The sequence below is a fragment of the Zosterops lateralis genome, assembly GCF_965231275.1.
Source record: "Zosterops lateralis genome assembly, chromosome: 3".
Lineage (NCBI taxonomy): Eukaryota > Metazoa > Chordata > Aves > Passeriformes > Zosteropidae > Zosterops > Zosterops lateralis.
In genome coordinates, this window is record NC_139764.1 from 36,099,484 (window position 1) to 36,117,861 (window position 18,378).

Sequence of the window (18,378 nt, forward strand, 5' to 3'; positions counted from 1 at the left end):
TTTTCCAATTTTCCCACAGATATCAATGAGTGTCAGTTACAGGGAGTGTGCCCTAATGGTGAGTGCTTGAATACCATGGGCAGCTACAGATGTACCTGCAAAATGGGATTTGTGCCAGATCCTACCCTGTCAAGATGCATACGTAAGTAATACTGCTAATTAAAGTACCAAATTAGATACTTGGTTACATTTCAGATGAAGATTTATTTGAGTGGGCCCAACTATTCTAATCTGTCACCTTTGTTTTTCTGTCTCCAACTGTTATGCTCAGTTTATTCACTTCATTTAGTCAGTGTCAGTGCTCCTGCCTCTTTTCTTTCTTTTCTCTGGAAACCTTGGTTTCCACCAATGGCTGCCCAGGATCCTTGCTATCTTTTCCTGATTTTCTTGTCACCAGATCTTCAAGGCCATCTCCAGCCCCCACATATGTTCAGTCTTTTTCAGTAGCCTGGAGTTGGTTTTTTTTTTTACTCTCCTCTCTGCTAGTTTCAGCCAAAATCGTCTTTGTATCCTGGTCTCCCCTTTTCTGCCTCTGCAGCTTTGATCTGGGTTGTTTCTATTAATAAACATTTAGCCCAGGATGATCTTTAGCACATTTTTCTTCTAATAAGGAAGAATATAAAATTAAGAAATAATTAGGAGAAAGAAAATGTTGTGAATGATATGAATGCAAATATTTCCCTCAATTAGTTAGATTTTACTTAGTTATGATAAATTATCTCCACTAGAAAAAGGCAATGTAAAGAACAACTAAACAACTAAATTTTTCACTTTTTTGTTTTTTGCAAAGAATATATAAAAGTGAAAAATAGCTATATTCCTAAGTTCTTTCTCTGAGCTATCTTTACATTCATAAAATATAGTCTCAAGTCTTAGATGAGTTCTTTCTGGTTTTTTTCCCCAGCATAATGATCTTATGCTACTAGTTAATGACACTCAGTTGCTGAGAGAGTTTGTCAGCAGTTTGAAGAACTTCATACTACTGTTACCCAGAACTGTTAACTTTCTCTTAATGTGGATGCATAAATTAGAAAGCTAGATGGGTCTTAGCTTTCTGTTACCTCATACTGATCATAGCTTATGGTCTTTGGCTCTTCCACATTAAAAATAACCATAACAAAATGTAAATATGTAATTGTCTCTTATGAAAAAAGAGTTGAACGTATGATACTTTATGCTTTTGCAGTCTTATTGATGTAGCCTACTTATAGAATGATGTCCCTTTGGCTTTATAGCTTGGCAAAACTGTGTAGTGCCAGTGACTGATCTTCAGCAGCTGTGTACAAGTGAGAGTGCCACTCTTTATTGTGGCAGCATGGCAACTGCTGATTTTGAAATTACTTTTTTGTTGTTTTTGTTTTTCTTTGAAATTCTTCTTATCCTTGGTCTGGGGTAAGTTGGAATTCAGGAGCATTTGATGCAAAATAAGATTTTTTTAATGTGATTCTCATCTGAGATAGGCGTTAGAAATAAAACTTCAGCAGACAGAACACTTACCTGTTTAAGTGATGTTGAAAATCTAATGATATTTCTGGTTTGCTTTTCATGTGACTAGTACTATCCTCTCTTCCACTTTCATTGCAGCTGATAACCCTGTAGTTGCTGAAGAGAAAGGACCCTGCTACCGGTTTGTTAGTGCAGGAAAGCAATGCATGCATCCTCTTTCTGTTCAGCTCAGCAAGCAGCTTTGCTGTTGCAGTGTTGGCAAAGCCTGGGGCCCACACTGTGAGAAGTGTCCACTCCCAGGAACAGGTAAGAACTTCCACTAAAAATACAACCTCTTGCCTCCTGCCCCCTAATTCGTTATCCATGCTCTAAAAAAACCCCAAGCATACGATCACCACAGTACATACTATAGGTACAGGAAAAGTAACCCAAAATGTAGTTAATGCTCTTCAGTTGTTAAAGGCTCTGGTGAAACGATAACAGCTTTCGAAAATCTGGTTACAGAACAACATGAGATGTCATTTGTATTGCAGTTCATAGGATATGCATGGTAATACCTCTGCTTTCTCACCTTTCTTCATATCTTGACCACCCATTCTGAGGAATGTGCTAAGGAGAGAATTGCCTTCTTAGCAATAAACTAGTAGTTAAACTTTTCATGCCATTTTTCATGTAAACAATTCCTCATTTGATACATAAAGCTCTCCTGTATCATCAGTGTTCCCTTGGAGTTCTGCTGTTATTTAAATATATAAAGACTTCAAAAATATCACTTGTTTGGTCGCCACTCTCACTTTGGCTGGTTATAGATTAAGATACCACATATAGGTACTGATCACTGTTTTCAGGTACTTTTTATTCCCTGATGTTGCTTAAAACTTAAACGCCCATGGAGTCTTCAATCAAAATAAATTTAATATTGTCCTTTTTTACAAATGTAGGGTCAAATTAAACTGTTTTAAAAGCGTCATTGCTTGTTGTAATACACATGATGTCCAGTCTCTTGAGTATTTTAGCCCACGTGTTTGTAGTGACAGTCCACTGTGCTTACTTGAAGCTGCTGCAGATGTCACTTTCATGGTGCAGGTTATGTATTTCTCTGATGTATTTTCCAACCAGCTAGCTGCTTTGGGAAATCCACACTACTATAGGAGAGATGATGAGAGCAGCAGATTCCTTACTTTCTTAAGTTTGACTTACAGAAATGAAAGTGACCAGCAGTTTTGAGCATTTCAATGGATTTTTAAAGCCACTGTTTCCTGCATGACCATCTGCATGACTAGATCATCGATCAGGATTTTTAAACTCCAGTTCACTTTTGATAAACAATATTTCTATGGCTCTTTAATGGAGAGAAAATATATTCTCATGAGATGACTTGTAATTTAAGTGCAGGTGTTTTACATCTGTGAGAATATTGCATGAGGCTTTATGCACAACAGTGTGTATAGTGGAGCACAGATTACATCCTCATGTTGACTGCTATCTGGTCACAAAAAATAAATCAAGTGTCATATGGAATTGGTTGTTTTAGTGATTTTTTTTCTTAATGAAAAGACTTTAGAGAGAAAACCTGTTAGAAAATTCCGATTAGCCTTTCCCATTTAATGACTACTTGCATGATTTAAAAACATGTTCCTTTCTGTAACAGGTTAAATTCATAATGTTTCAGAGTTTTCTATGAAAAATGTGTGAAAGTGGGATACTCCAGAATGGGGTAATGTATTTACTGTAGCATCCCATGTTAGTATAAAAGCTACTAAAATAAAATGCTTCTAAAATATTCATACAAAGTAAAACATCTCCTAAAGAGACACTGAGAGACCAGATTTGTATGTCCAGATGTTGAGAATTCTTAGCAGAGCTGTGCTAGATCAAGGCTCACATTTCTATTTTTCCTTTGAGAGAATATCATCTCAAGCAAAATTTCCTGCGGCCTAAGTATGACTCTGAAGGGACAGACATCAAATTTTCTGTCTTGCTCCTTTGACCAGAAGTCCCACCCTCAGTTGGGTGTTTTTATGGCAAGTTTTGGTATTGTTGGTCCCAGCAGAAAGTATTTCATTATTCTGAATCCATTCAATTTAATTAGTTTGACCTTTCATATATTCTATTCTACTAAGACACCATCTATTCCACTGAGACACATTGTGCAGTTAATGCATACTGTGATTAGTGTATAGTTTAACTTCTCTGTGGCGTGCTTTTAGCTAGTACTTTGTGCTTTTTTTTAAGATGCTAATTTATTTTAAAACCCTAATGTGTTCAAAGCAGAATTTGTGAACTTTACCAATGCCCACTTGGTGCATCCCTCAGGCAGCCATAAGAATTCCCACACAGGAGACTAAATCTTTTTTGTTTCATCTCAACATGGCTTTACCTAGAGCAATAAGGACAATGAAGCACTGCCCCCTCAAGACTCCTGAAGGTCTCTCTGACCCTGACAGGAGCATAACTATTCTCTTTGATGAGGAGGAAGACTGACTTGTATTTCTTTCTCGTTTTACTCTTCCAGTAGAAATGCAAAACATGATGCTTCTATAGAGCACCTGTAGAGATAGAGCAAGTGCTGTTTCCCACTTTAATTAACTTTTTCTGTAGCAGCTTTATAAATGAGGTTATTTCCCCTCTCTTCTAGTAGTGATTTGGCTTCTTATGATCCCCATCTTGGTTTTAGCCAGCCTTTTTCAATTCAGTGGAATTTGGATCTGGACTAGTATGAGGCCTCTGATATAGTCAGGTGGGATCCTGTGAATCAGTGTTGGTGCTGGTTGATAGTGTCTACTAGTCTACTCCTCTAGTACAGGGCTGGTGAGATTTTTCCCTTTGATTTCTACAAAAGGGAAAATTATAGTAGTAGTGATCTACATTCATTATGCAGTACAGATGATAAAGATGATTTGCACATTTAAATTAATACATAGAAAGGATATTCTGTTTGAAGGGACTTAATTCAAAAAAATATCTTGATACATTGACAGATAAGCAGAACCGAAGAAAAATGGTAAACTGGAGTGGAAACCTTCTGGGAAAAACAGCCAGAACATGCTTTTGGGAAAATGCTCAGTTGTATTAGCATGCAATGCATAGCTTCTCTTTAAGAGTTTTTTTGTAAAAATGTATATACAATATGACATTAAATTTCTTAGTGGTAGTCATAATATTTTCCACTATGTCAACATATTGCACTTTTAGACTCCTAAAAGGAATATTTTCCCATCCCAAATCTAGCTGCTTTTAAGGAAATCTGCCCTGGTGGAATGGGTTATACGGTTTCTGGCCCTCACAGAAACAAGCTATATCATCACCCTGCAGTTAGAGTACAGCCACCTGCCATTGGCAAGACCCCGATTACTCAACCTGTTGCTAAAGGTACTTCTCCTCCACCTCTCCCAGCAAAGGAAGAGCCAGTGGAGGCACTGACCTTCTCACAGAAAAGTGAGACTGAGATGGCTGTACAAGAAGGTGAGAGTGGGAAAATTTAGTCTTTCTCTATTTGTGTGCATGTGTCTTCCATGGTTGGTTTCTTTGAGGGGTCGCTGCGGACAGCGCAGGGCTGAGAGGCATCACTCCCCACAGCAGAGCATTCTGTGATGCCCATCACAGGATTTACTTCTCACAGGTTGTGGGTAGCTCCTACCAGATGCTGAGACCATGGAGAAAGAGCAAGACTGCTTTAATCTCAATAATTTTTATGATCAGAAATAGTACATATTTGTTGTAAAATTTTATATATATATATATATGAATTCTAAAAAGGAAAGCTGCAGTGGAAAATAAGAGCTTATATGAAATTCCTACCATGCCTTCCCAGAAAAAAAGTCATATTTGTGGAGGGAAAAAAAACCACTCTTACTTGTCTAAAGAAAAGACAAATTTTATTTTAAAACCTTTTTTTTTTTTTTTTTTTTGGCAATAAATCCTTGCAAATTTGTGAGTGCTAAGCTATATATCATTATGACATTAATTTACCTTTAAAATATTTACAGATGTTTATATCCCTTGGAAGGAATTGAAAAGGTTTCATCAGTGAGTTAATAACCTGTGAGTTTGTCAAATTGTTTCTGAGGAAGCAGGTAAACAATTGAGAAACCTACAAGGCAGCCAAATACTGAGTAAATAAACATTAGACTGTGTGTAGAATCTTATTCTGATTTCAGGTTAGTTTTTACACTTGCTTCAGGAACATGATTTCTTGTTTGCACTATTTTGGAATAAGGTTTGAGCCTGAATTTTTTGCGTGATGGCCACAATCACTTTCAAATGTGATAAAATATATAATAAAATGTTTTGTGAAAACTGATTAATTCTTTTTTTTCTTTCTGGTTTTAGTGGCAACTGCAGCTCCTGATCAGGTAAAATATGATGTGATTTATCTAGGAATTAGAATGCAGATCGTGTGTATGATCGGGGATACAGATAACTGAAAGAATTTGGAATTTATGATGAACAAACAAGTCACTGTGAACTTTCTGTTCAAACCCTGTGGGCAAAAAGAGTTCATGTTGTTGTATACAACAACGGACAGGTGATGAGGTACAGGAAAGATTATTTTAATGCCTCTTAGAGGCATTAGTTGGAGGGTCTGGTGTATATTTTATCACTATCCCAATCTGGAGACTATATTTTAAAGAGGATACTGAAAAATGCAGAGTGTGTGAAGAAGAGACACAGATACTAACAGCTAGAGAAAATTGATCAGAGAGAAACATATGAAGCTTTCAGAAGCATTTGTGACACCTGCTTATGAGACTGGTATTATTGCCTAAGTTAGTTCTATAGTTTGTTTAGGGTGTCTTGTCCTCCTTGGAGAGGAGCAAGTCTGTATCTGTGTGAAGTCTCCCATTACGGAGGTTTCAGGTTCTCTGTAGTGGAGGTAATGGCATTTGTTGGGAATAATTACAGCTGTGCTCCATTTCTTTTTCCTACAGATGTACAAGCATCTAACATTTCTATGAAAATAAGATGATGGGTTCAATAGCTAAGAAGGAACCTTTCACAGTTGTCAGACACCTAGATTTGATTGTATACTTTCGTGTGATGCTGACTTGCATTCAAATGCTATTTGTAAGCAATTAAAGACCAGAGAATGAGAGAATTATGGAGAGAGAAAGCCAAAGAAAGATGCAATTAGAAGCTCCAGGAAATGGCAGCTTCAAGTAAAATCACTGTTTAATTGTATGCCATTGTTTAAACATAATATTGCATGTTCATTCAGGTTTAAATTGGTGGTGATTAATGGTCTGCTATCAAAAGCCACTCATGTGAGAATGTTAGCAGTGTTTCAAGCCAGGAGTTTGTGGGTAGCTATGAATTGAAGGAATGTTTTCAAAATGTTATTTTTTTTATCATTCTTCTAGGAATTAGCTTCCATTGATCAAGAAAAGCAGCCTTATCTAGAGCCTGGGCAGCCCCAACTTTCTCCTGGAATTTCAACAATTAACCTGCATCCACAGTTTCCAGGTAACTAATTTTATCTTTTCTTTCAGTATGAGAGAGTGCTTACAGTTCTTAAAAGAATGAGAAAGTAGCAATTCTAACAGAGGTTAATGAAAAAATGATTGGAGCTTCAAAAACAATTTCTTCATAATCAAAAAAAGTCATGGAAGCAGAAATGGGTGGAATTGAGAGGTTGGCATTGGCTTGGTGACTTGTTTAGGAGATAGACATATTTTAAGAAGTGATATCCTGGATTACGTGCATGATAATTTTCATGTAGACAGAGGTGAAGCCTTGTACTTCTTTCAAGAGGAAACTGTGCTTAGGTGGCTCTTTGCAGATTTATGCATAACTTACTGCAAAAGTTTTACAACTGTGTTTATGTTCTTTAGCACCTCAGTGGTTTTTTTTCACAAGCATTAGAATTATGAAAACCCCAATTGCATGATTTTCTTCCACTCTAGGTCAAAGCAGAATAAACTAATTAAAATCTCCATAGTGCCTAGCTTATTCAGTATCATGTGTGAATTCTTTAAGGGTTGGGTTTTTTTAATGGTTTAAGGTGGGTTCTTTGGATGTGATTGATTTCCATTCCATGTCACACAGCAGTAATTGAGAAAACATCCCCTCCTTTGCCTGTTGAAGTTGCTCCCGAAGTTTCTACTTCAAGTGCAAGTCAAGTTATTGCACCTACTCAAGTTACAGGTATTGTACTTCTCTTTTAGAACTACAATAATTTAAGAAATCACTGAGTTCCTGCCACTATTGTTCTGTGCTGTTGCTGAATTACCATAGTGAAGAGAATGTGGTTATAGAACAGAAAGAATATTCTGGAGAAAGTGCAGAACAGCACAACAATGAGGCTTCTATCAAGAGAGTCAGGACCAGGTCCTTCCAGGATATACCTGCCATTTTTGTATCCACAAATAAGGGATAGAAGATAAAATTAATAATTTGCCTCAGATTCAGTTCTGGACTTTCTTTGCAGATCTGCAAGGAATGTCCAGAACTGAATACTTCTTGAATACAAGTCAGGTTGTTGGACAGCCTACATGTATATTCATGAAGTATACATGATGATGTTCATTGAGGGATGTAGACTTCAAGGGATGTAGATCAAAAAGAAGGTGAATATCTCACCTTCAAAAAGAAGGTGAGATATTACTCTAAGATCTATTTTGGAATGTTCCTTTGATGTTTGTGCTTCATCCTTTTTTGACATATTAGAGTTGCCTCATCTACCTGTGTGTTGAGAAGTGAAAGTAATAGAAATGCAAGTAATGCACCAGCCCTAGCTGAAATTTGTCTAAATGACAGCTGTGTTGAAAAGCTATCAAAATTTCTTCTGCTATACATATAGAAACAAAAGGTGAATGCACCATCTTTGTATATGTGAGGGCATTACAATGTCACATTGGCTAGAATGAACCAGAATTAACACAGGCTTTGAAGTGATTGCAGTATCCTGGTAAATACTGTAAGATGTGTTCTCGTATATTTAGATATAGATACGTATTTAGGTAGAGATATTTAGGCCTACAAAGTGGTTACCTGGTTACCATTCAGGGGGAGAAATTTCACATACTTTAATAAAAAATGAACTCTTCAAAATGACTTTCCTTCATGCAGGAATGGATTATTGAGTTGATGCAATGTAGACAGGGTCTAAATCACCTAGTTGTTTGTACAATTCTGTCTGCAGTTGAATCCTCCTGAATGTACTGTAAGAGTAGAGAAAGTATCCTGTCCTTCTGTGGATCATTCAACTGCTGACTTCAGTTTGCTGTAATTACGGTTCATCAATTGCATAGGAAGGTTCAAATAGTTGTGATAATCAAGCTAGAATTTAGAAGGGAGCTTTTCTGTGACTGTGCCCCTTCTGCCAGCCAGCTCCCAGCTTCCTTACAGGGAGAGAAAGTTACCCTGCCAGAAACTCACATCAGTTAGTAAAAAGAAGATGGTAGTTTTTCATGTTCTGCTTTTTATTTCCTCAGGAAAATGAGTAGAACTAGAAATTGCTGTGTGTTATAAATCAATATGTTGTTCAGAGATAATAAAGTACAAGTGCAGTAAGATTTGTAGGACAAAATCCTAAACCAGATTTTAAAAACTGAATGCAGCTCAAGTCAAGAAGTTTTTGAGTGCCCTATTTCTTTGGAATTTAGTTAATTTTAAATGTGACCTGTATAGTCTAGATAAACAATTCGTTACAGTAATTTCTACTTTTTCAGGAATTGCAATTCCATACTGCAGTATAACCTTAGTTTGTAGCAACTGAACACAGCCATTAGTATTTTCTGCAGTAACGCATATACTTTGAAAACTTCTAAAATTACTGTAAGGATTTAGCATCCAATGCTGCCCATATCTGAATCTCCTTATCTTACAAAATACATCCAAGACATTATTAGATGAGTGCTCCGTAAATCAGAATACCCACTGTAATCAGAAACTCACTACAGTTATTTTCCTAATGTGTGATGCAAAGGTTGAGCCATATATATTTTTTTTTATTTTATATTATCTTATCTTCATTTTACTTTAAATTTTATGTACTGATTTATAGATCTTGGATGGGACATAAGATTATGTCACTAGGAAAAGCCCAGATGGTTTCTAGATTCTGCCAGATAAGGTATCTATTAGAGAAGCTCACGAGTTGCAAACTTGATTTACAGTTGTTTTCAGGCCTGAGCTTTCTGCTTGGATTATTTACTGAGTATTGTGCACTGAACTATATGAGTAAGTTTAACATTAAATTTCTCTTTGTTTACTTAGAAATCAACGAATGTACAGTTAATCCTGATATCTGTGGAGCAGGACACTGTGTTAATTTGCCTGTGGGATACACTTGCATCTGCTACAAGGGGTACAAACTTAATGATCAGCAGACAAAGTGCATTGGTATGAAATGATGCTTTCAAAAATCTGAACTAACCATGCTATGAAGTGCTTGAAATGTAGAATCTGGTTAGGGAAAATCTCTACAGAGCAGTCAGAAGTTCTTTCTTCTGTTGAATGCTTCCAAACAAAGTTGGGTTTTTTTAGTGCCGAATAAGATTTGTGAGGTAGTCTCTAATGTCGCTTTTCAGCTGCTCTGAAATGAGTGTGAATTTAATTAAATGGAATGAAATGTTTCCCAGTGTGATATGAGAGATAAAGTGATTAGGCAGACCATCTCCTCTCAGCTGTATATCAGGTATCTAAAAGTCAGACCACTAGGAAGAAATGCCACTTCTGTTTGGAAAAAGAATGAATTTGTGCCTGCTTCTCATAGTGATTTACCCAGCTACCAGCTCTGCAGCCAGATTAAGTCTGGGCATTTTGTTAGGTCATTCCTTTCAGCCTGCTACTGAAAAGAGAAAGTATATCATAACCCAGAAGCACAGTGAGAGATCCGCAAAATGAGGTCTTCATCCCCTTTTAAGCTAGCAAATTCTAGAACAGAGGCCTCTGATGAGCATAAGGCAGAGCACAAATGGCTCCTACATGAGCCATTTCAGATTTGGAAGCAGCTGTACTGGTATCTTTTCTTCATTCAGACTATACTGGTTCCTCTGTAACTTGGATGAAAAAGGGTGTATTGTATCGACAGATTATATACTATAAAATGTTCATGCCACCACAGCTCAGTAGCTTCACACTGTAACGCATGCTGTCAGGTGCAACTACAGTATTGAAAAATAAATTATGCAACACAGCCAAATGGCAGCTCAGAATCCCTTTATTTCATCCAAGTTTTATTAATGTTCCATGCTTGTAGCTTGTGCTCATGTTGCACACAGTATAGTGATTTGAACTGTAATCATGTCACGTTCTTCAGGCCAATGCAATATTCTTACAGTCTAAGCCAATAAGAGCATTTTTCTCCAACCAAAACTATTCAATGCATCTTTTTTGTGTCTCTGAGAGAAAACATATATAACTTTTCAAATAGTTAAAATAATTACAAGATCAGTCTTCTTGAATGCAGGGCAGAGAATGCACAAAAGTAATCACAACTAAATACATTATTCTATTGTCTTATATTTTCATTTCTTTTGTAGATATTAATGAGTGTAATCAGGCACCACATCTCTGTTCCCTTGGACGCTGTGAAAATACAGAAGGAAGTTTCCTATGTATTTGCCAAGCTGGGTTCATGGCCAGTGAAGATGGAACTGACTGCGTTGGTAATAACTAGTCTCCTTTATAGAAAATAAAAATATAAAAATTATTCAAGAAGCATAGCTAAACCCTCCTAAATTCCCTTTTCACCTCTTTTTTTCTCAATGTCAGTGGTACTGGATTGGTGTCTGGAAGTATATTTAACTGTCTCTCACCAGGTATTGTGGTGAGGAAAGCACCTGAGTAGCTGATATTCCTTCACAAAATGTTTGTTTGTTGAAAAACAAGTTTTTCAGTACCATCATTGTTTAGGAAAGCAGCCATTTAGTAAAAACACTTGTTGTATGGAATACAAATATTCAACACTCTTACAAAGAATAGAAGCTGGAACAAAGTTTATTTTTAAATATAGCTGCAAACAGCCCCAGCCTTCACAAAGCAACACAAACAGCCTGAAGGGGCTGTGGTCTGCCTTAGGGTGGTGCTGGCTTGGGCACTGCATACATGCAGCAACACACGTTCTGTTTGCAGCCACGGGTGCTCACAGGCCACCCTCTATACCGTGGCTGCTTCTCAAACTCATTCTCTCTGTGATTACAAGGAGTGAAGTTGCTTGCAAACAGCTTCAAAAAGCAAAAATTTTGAGCAGACGCAAGCATTCAGTGCTTTGATGGTGAAGCAGCTTCTCTTAACTTATCTTTATCATCTGCAGATTTTGATGAATGTTCAAGACCTCACACTTGTGGAGAAGGCTTTTGTATAAACACCCTTGGCTCATACAGATGTGAATACTGTGATAGTGGATACCAAATGAACAGGAGAGGGGAATGTGAAGGTAGGTTTGGACTCTTCACTAATGACGATGATAAAAGTGAAGTTACCATTTGTTGATAGCACAAAACCAGTACCAAACTACTGCTTTTTGGAATGATTAACATTCCCTGCTATTCAAGGGAGGCTTAGCACTGCAGTTTGAGTTGCAAAGAGACAAATCTCAGAGGATGCAATCTTGAACAAGAAGCCTTAGTGCATACTCTTCAATCTTTGTCAGTATTTGGTGTCTGGAACTGCAATTCAATTCTTGTTATTTAGATTTAAGATGCTGCAAAGGAGTTCCCCCACTGTGTACAGAGCCATCTTGGAACAGCCACTTTATCATATCTTGGCATGGAATCACTTAACTTCATTGTTAGTCCTTACCTGCTTGCCAAGTTTCTGTTTAAAAAATGGTTGTCATTTTTCCTATATTATATCAGGTAGCAAATGGTAGGTTGACTTTTTAAATCTATATCAAGCAGGTGTTTCATGTTGCAGGAGATCCTAGCACATCTGACCTTCAAAGCTTCACAATATTTTTTGGTGTGACATTTTGGCCTTTTTCCCTGGTATTTTTTTATTCTCAACTTGAATGGTGAACTAAAAACCCCAAGAAACCATTTAATTTTAAACATAATTTTGTTTGTGCTTTAGTCTCAAGTTACGTAGCACAGAATAAAATTGCTAACATGTTAGCAAATAAGCAACTTAAAGTTGCCATGGATATATTTGCTGCTCTGAGAAATGCTAAAAGATACCTCTTTGAACTTTTTTTTATTTATTTAAATGTTTCCCAGACTCCACTCTTACAACCTGTCTTTGCAAATCTTCTCTGTGACTAGGGTATCTGTGATTCAATTAGGCTAGAAATCAGACTATTATACACATCAAATATGTTATTAAGTTGTATTTTAAATAGTGTGGTGGTAGTCCTCTATAATTTAACTTAACAATATGTAATTTCTGAAACCAAATTCTCTCTTGAAAGTTAAGGTTGCTTAAGGGGAAAAACCCCATCATATACTAAATCCATCAAACCAAGGAAATGACACATTCAGAGAGTCATTTCAGCGTGTCATCACCTTACTGACAGATTTCTGATTCCACAAAAAAATTTTCCACCCCCTCCACAGTTCAGAAATGAAGGCAAGAATATCCTCCAAGCTGCACACAATACTCACTGTTCACTTGCACTTCCTCACCCCATTTTCATTCTGCTTTAAGCTGTACTCACACAAGCTCTGTCATGGGCCTAGCCAAGGGAATGTAAAGAGTGCATATATATTGTTGTAGAGTCTGTTGCTTATGTAGAACAGTGTTGTAGTCATAGCTGAACATCATTGCATAGGATGAAGTATTCTTACAGAATCTTCTTGTGATTTTTTAAAGCTTTGCAGCATTTAGACTTTATTTTGACTGAAAATTTCTGTACCAAGTACATCATTTATGTTCTATGTTTTGAGGGCGGACACAGTCCCAACAGTTCTGAGAAGAAATTACAGCAGAAGTGTAATTTTCTTGGTTAATCAGGTAAAAAAACCCAAAAAAACCACAGCAGTTTCATGAGAAACTTTTGCAGCAGCTGAAAAAGCCTGTTGATGTTTTTATGAGAAAGTATTCTAAGCTGGACATTTGTGATTCTGTGAAAAATTGTGATTTGCCTACATCCAGTGAGTTGTTTGGAGCTGGGATATTTGAATTCTCTCAAGCTTGGAGAATTGTCCAGTTAAATTACAAGTGTTGAGAGCTCCTTGAGTTCTGTGAGCTTGTTCTCAAAACTAGGAGTGAATTCCCTCCCTATGATCTGTGCTCAAGCAGCAGTCCTTAATTGCAGAAGACAAAACCCCTAGGCCTGGGGCAGGAAAAGGATGGAAGCTTAGGAAGCTGAGTTTTGAGGTGACTGACAATTTATTTAGTTCTGCACACTGTATGAAGCAAGTATTTAATGAGAAAGACTATAATTATTGCGTAATTAAATACCATATTATAAAATGATGTCACACATGCATGCAGACTGCAAGGAGGCTGCCTACACAGTTTTAATTTCAGTGTCTTCTGATCATTTGTCACTTAACAGCAACTTGTCTTTGAATGTTGTTTTTTGTGTGCAATCTACTCTAGATTGCATATGTTGCATGTGTTATGGGTTTCTATGGTGTAGGATAAGAACTTGTTCTTCCTCAGAGCCTGAACATGAGTTCCATGACTTTTTCAGGACATATCTCTTCTTTTCATGGGCAATCTAGGACCTTGCCTGATGCAGAAAGTCCCTATATCACCCTAAACTTTGCCAGCCTCAGTGATATGGCTTGTGCCTTCTTTCAGACAGAATTAACTCCTTACTCCATGTAAGCATCTGTGATTCTCATTCATGCAATGATGTTTTTAGTCCCATAGCACTTATGTGCTGAATAACTCTACAGCATTGGAGAATATCAAACTGTGCTTTGCTTTTGGAAGCCAGAGTTAAAATTTTACTGCTGTTGCAATGGACTTCCAAAGTCTTAGTATAGGAAGAATCTCAGGCACTTCAATAGGGTAAAGGAGTAAAAAAAAGAAAGTTATTCTTACCTGTAGTAGCCATAAATCTGATATGCTGTATGTTCTGGAAGACCTACCAAAGATTTTTAGTATAACAGAGAATTCAGATTCAGTTACATGTATTATGAGCTACTGTATTTCTCAGAGATGCCCCTTTGCTGGTACAAATGTGTCTGAACTTGTTCTTTCCTGTGTCTCTTACAGATAAATTATGCAACTCTTTAAATGCTTTAGTGTCACAGGAGGAGAGTCAGAGTAACCAGATTATTGTTCAGTGTTCTATTATGGCTTTGACCAGTATTTCCTTTTATCTTCTCTTTTGAAGACATTGATGAATGCCTGACTCCAACTATCTGTCCAGATGCACAGTGCCTTAATGCTCCTGGCTCTTACCAATGCATTCCTTGCAGAGTGGGGTTCAGAGGCTGGAACGGACAGTGCCATGGTATGTTTAGTACTCTTTGTCTCTCTGGTTGTAGTTCTTGTCCTGAGGTGCTGTATTTCATATTCAATCAGTATTACAACCTGATGACAGCAGTGTGCCCTGGTCCCCATTTCATTCAAGAATGACTGAAAATAAGAGATTTTTGAAATTACTTTATGTTCTCAGACACAGTATATAAGAGGAAATCTTGTTTTACTGTAGGTAAGTGAGCACTGAAACTAGATTACAAATGGTATAATTATAATCTACAAAACAAAAATCTTGAAATAGAAAATACGGAACAGAAAGGGGATGTATTGTCAGTGAAATACTAGTAGGCTGTTGTTTGGAAATGGAAAGACAAGTGAGTGCTAATACATCAGTGTGACTCACAGGTTTTTCAGTAGAATATGGGACTTTGCTCACGGAGCATGTTAATAAAACACCTTAATTATCTGTACTTCAGCAAAACATTTGTATATCCTAAAGCCCCTTGTCTAACTTTAGGTTAGGGGTTTAGGACAGATTTCTCACATTTTCCTTTGGTTGATTTGTTTATAAATGTTAGAATATTTTTTTCTCAAAATCAGTTTTGACTATTTGCAATAGAGGTAAGAAAGAGCAAATTAATCCATTGTGGAAAAAGAAATAATCTTTTGCAGTTTTGAGTGCCAGTACTAGAAACTTAAATTTAGCCTCAGTTGTGAAAGATCTGCTGTCTGTTGCAAATATTCCTGCCCACTCCATGTAACACGTGCTCTATAATTTGTGATTGTTGGAATAACTGTGTTACCTAAACAGGTGTACAATAACCTACACAGAGGGGGTGTTTGCATTACTGTTGTAAGGCAGATTGTCAGTGTTACTTCCATGGCTTATTTTGTAATGGCTCCCAGTTCTGTGCTTCAGTTCAGTTCACAAGGCAGTCTAAGGGCAATGTTTGGTTGAAACAGCTCTAGTGGCTGGGATCTGCTGTGCTCCAGATGCAAATGTGGTGCTGATCTCTGGATCCAGATTAGAGCCAAGTTGCAGTGAAACAATGGTGTGGCTGTCAGAACCTCACCACCAATTTTGCTGTGCAGATTACACCATTTTCAACTACTTTATTTTCTGGAGAAGTCATACTGTCTGAGCAGATCTGCTATGTCATAGCTCCATATTTGGTCTTATCATTTCACTTACTGTGGAGGAATGTATTTCTCAGATAATTTCATGGATTTAAATGGGATTGTAACAAGCTATTAAAAGTTTACAACAAATTAATGGGTTTCACTTTGCACAAATTACTCCACATTCATCTTTTTCATTCCTTCCCACCTGCCTAGATTCCTGGTGCCCTTGCAAAGAATATGGCATATGTTCTCTGTTAGAACTGTTACTCAACTCTTCTTTTTTTTGTGCAAAATGTTGACCTAATTTTGCCTTCTTTCCCCATATTAAGATTTATTTCTGTACCTATTTATGAAAATAGCCTTGTTGAAAATTCCCTGGCGTAACTTTCAGTTGTTTGATTCTTGCTAACCAGGTTGGTAGGAAGAAAATGAGAAGTCAGTGCATTGCTCAGAACTAAGTCATGTAAGGAATATGTCTTGGTTTAAAGTGATAATTTTTTTCCTTGTATTACTTCATGTAGCTTCCCTTTTTTCCTTTGTTTTATGTAATGTTCTGAGCCTAGACATTCTTACTCACTTCATTAGTGATGTGATCAGTCCACTTTTTGTTTATCCTAGGCTTACATCATGTTGGAAATGAGCCATACACATTTTAGAAAATGTAATGCAGAGAATTTTTCTTAAATCTGTCATTTTGCAATATGGCACTGTTTAAATATACCAAAAAGGAAAATATTTCCCATTATCTTTGAAGGGTATTTAAATCCATTGTTCCATAAATTCATTTGTTTCTCCTGTTAGTTTAAATCAGTTGCAGCTCTTCTGGTTTTCCACAGTGCTGTTTTCAGGGGTTTTTTTACCTCGCTTCATTCTTCTGCCTGCACTTTATGCCATAGAAAATCTACCGTAACAATCAATCCTACAGGATAGATCTTTGATGTCATTTATATTGTAATCTTCCAGGATTTAAAGCCAGGAACATAGCCACTTCTGTTTTATTAAGCCAAGTTCACTTCAAACTTGGGTAGACTACATTTAATTGAAGTTTAGCTGGAATTTTCAATGCATGTTGGAAGAAATGGAAAAGGACACCTGTACAGCTTGCCTCCTTATTGTCTTGAAATTGCCCGTATTCCAGGTCCCTCAGTGCATTTGTGTTGTACAGGGACTATTTGAAATAATTTATTTTTTTAAAGTTTACTTTCAAGCACTGATTCATTTTTACTCCATTTTTCTTTCTGAACATTTTCACATTCAAATAAAGTCATATCTCATGATATACCTAAAGCACACTTCTGTGTATTGATGAACAAATTTAAAAAATAGGTTGACAAAACTTTCTAGATCACTTCATCCTTGTGGTTATCACTGTGATGGATTTTGAAGCTGCGTGGTTAACTATCAGTATTCCACTTGTGCAGTTTTAAGGATCTCGTTAGAAATACCAAAACTAATACAGAGGTAAGCAGAGCTAATCCAAATACCTCTAGCCCTACTGTAGGGAGCACCAGTAGAATCAGTTATAACTCTGAATTTCATCTCAGAAGATTTAAGTTCTGTTCCTGGTTTTTCTGCTGGCTTTATGGGGAAGTTTCTTGATCTTTGAGTCCCATCCAAAAGTCCGAAATAGTATTCCAGATTTCTTTGTCAAGCAGCTTGGAGATGAACATGAATCTGTAAGAAGCAGTTTTGTTGTTCAGTTGGAAATTGGTGTGCTTGAATTGGGTGTTCTGCGTTTGAACAGATTCTTCAGTTAGAGCAGTGATCATGCACATTGAGAGCAAAGATTGTGTTTTGTAGAGCAAGCATGTTTTGCAACAGCTGTGAGCTGGGAAATAAGCCTTGGAGAAAGGAATAAGTAGTAACACCTAGTGAATGCCATAGCACAGCAGCTGTGCATGGGTGCTGTCATCTCTCTGAGGGTGTCACTGCTTCTCTTTGGCCAGGCTGCAGCAGGACATCTTACAGAGCTAGAGGCTCAAGTGAGGAACAGAGAGTTGTAGGTCATTTGGAATATGGATGATAGTGGTGATTTTGTTTGTGTCTGGGGGAAGGTGGGCTTTGTCAAAGGCAGGTGGTACAGGAGCTTGTAAAGAGCCATGTAAATATATGTGAGGAAATGAAATGATTGAGCTATGAAATACATGTGCGCGTGTAAATACATGTGAGGAAAGCAGTTACTGCACATATTCACAATCGCTAATAAGGATTATGATGATGATTTAAAGATGTCTAATCTTCTGGCTTTCCCTCTGCTACAGCTGCCCAAATGGCTCGAGTGCATCAAATAATTAGCACTTTTTTCTGCTGATGGGTTTTGTGTGCTTTGTGGTGGCTAAAGACAGGAAATTTGGGAGTAATATTTCTGGCACATAAAAACAAACAAAGGGTAGTTCTTTCACTGCATCAGTGAAGCTAAAAAAATACAACTTTTATCCATAAAATAAGGACACGTGCTGACTACTGCAACCCCAAAGTAAAGAAATGAAATTT

The 18,378-nt window shown here is 37.1% G+C and overlaps 1 protein-coding gene across 8 annotated transcripts in view; it reads left to right on the forward strand.

Annotated features, from left to right (window-relative positions):
• Positions 1–18,378, forward strand: part of LTBP1 (latent transforming growth factor beta binding protein 1) — a 182,722-nt gene that overhangs the window by 112,714 nt on the left and 51,630 nt on the right. For 3 of the 8 annotated variants that reach the window (XM_083858430.1, XM_083858426.1, XM_083858427.1), the window contains 10 exons: positions 20–142; positions 1,585–1,752; positions 4,678–4,911; positions 5,779–5,801; positions 6,807–6,909; positions 7,492–7,590; positions 9,664–9,789; positions 10,932–11,057; positions 11,705–11,827; positions 14,675–14,794. In XM_083858430.1, coding sequence (XP_083714556.1) covers positions 20–142; positions 1,585–1,752; positions 4,678–4,911; positions 5,779–5,801; positions 6,807–6,909; positions 7,492–7,590; positions 9,664–9,789; positions 10,932–11,057; positions 11,705–11,827; positions 14,675–14,794 — 1,245 coding nt within the window. The remainder of the gene's footprint in view (positions 1–19; positions 143–1,584; positions 1,753–4,677; positions 4,912–5,778; positions 5,802–6,806; positions 6,910–7,491; positions 7,591–9,663; positions 9,790–10,931; positions 11,058–11,704; positions 11,828–14,674; positions 14,795–18,378) is intronic. The other 5 variants (XM_083858425.1, XM_083858431.1, XM_083858429.1 and 2 more) reach the window with 4 other exon arrangements.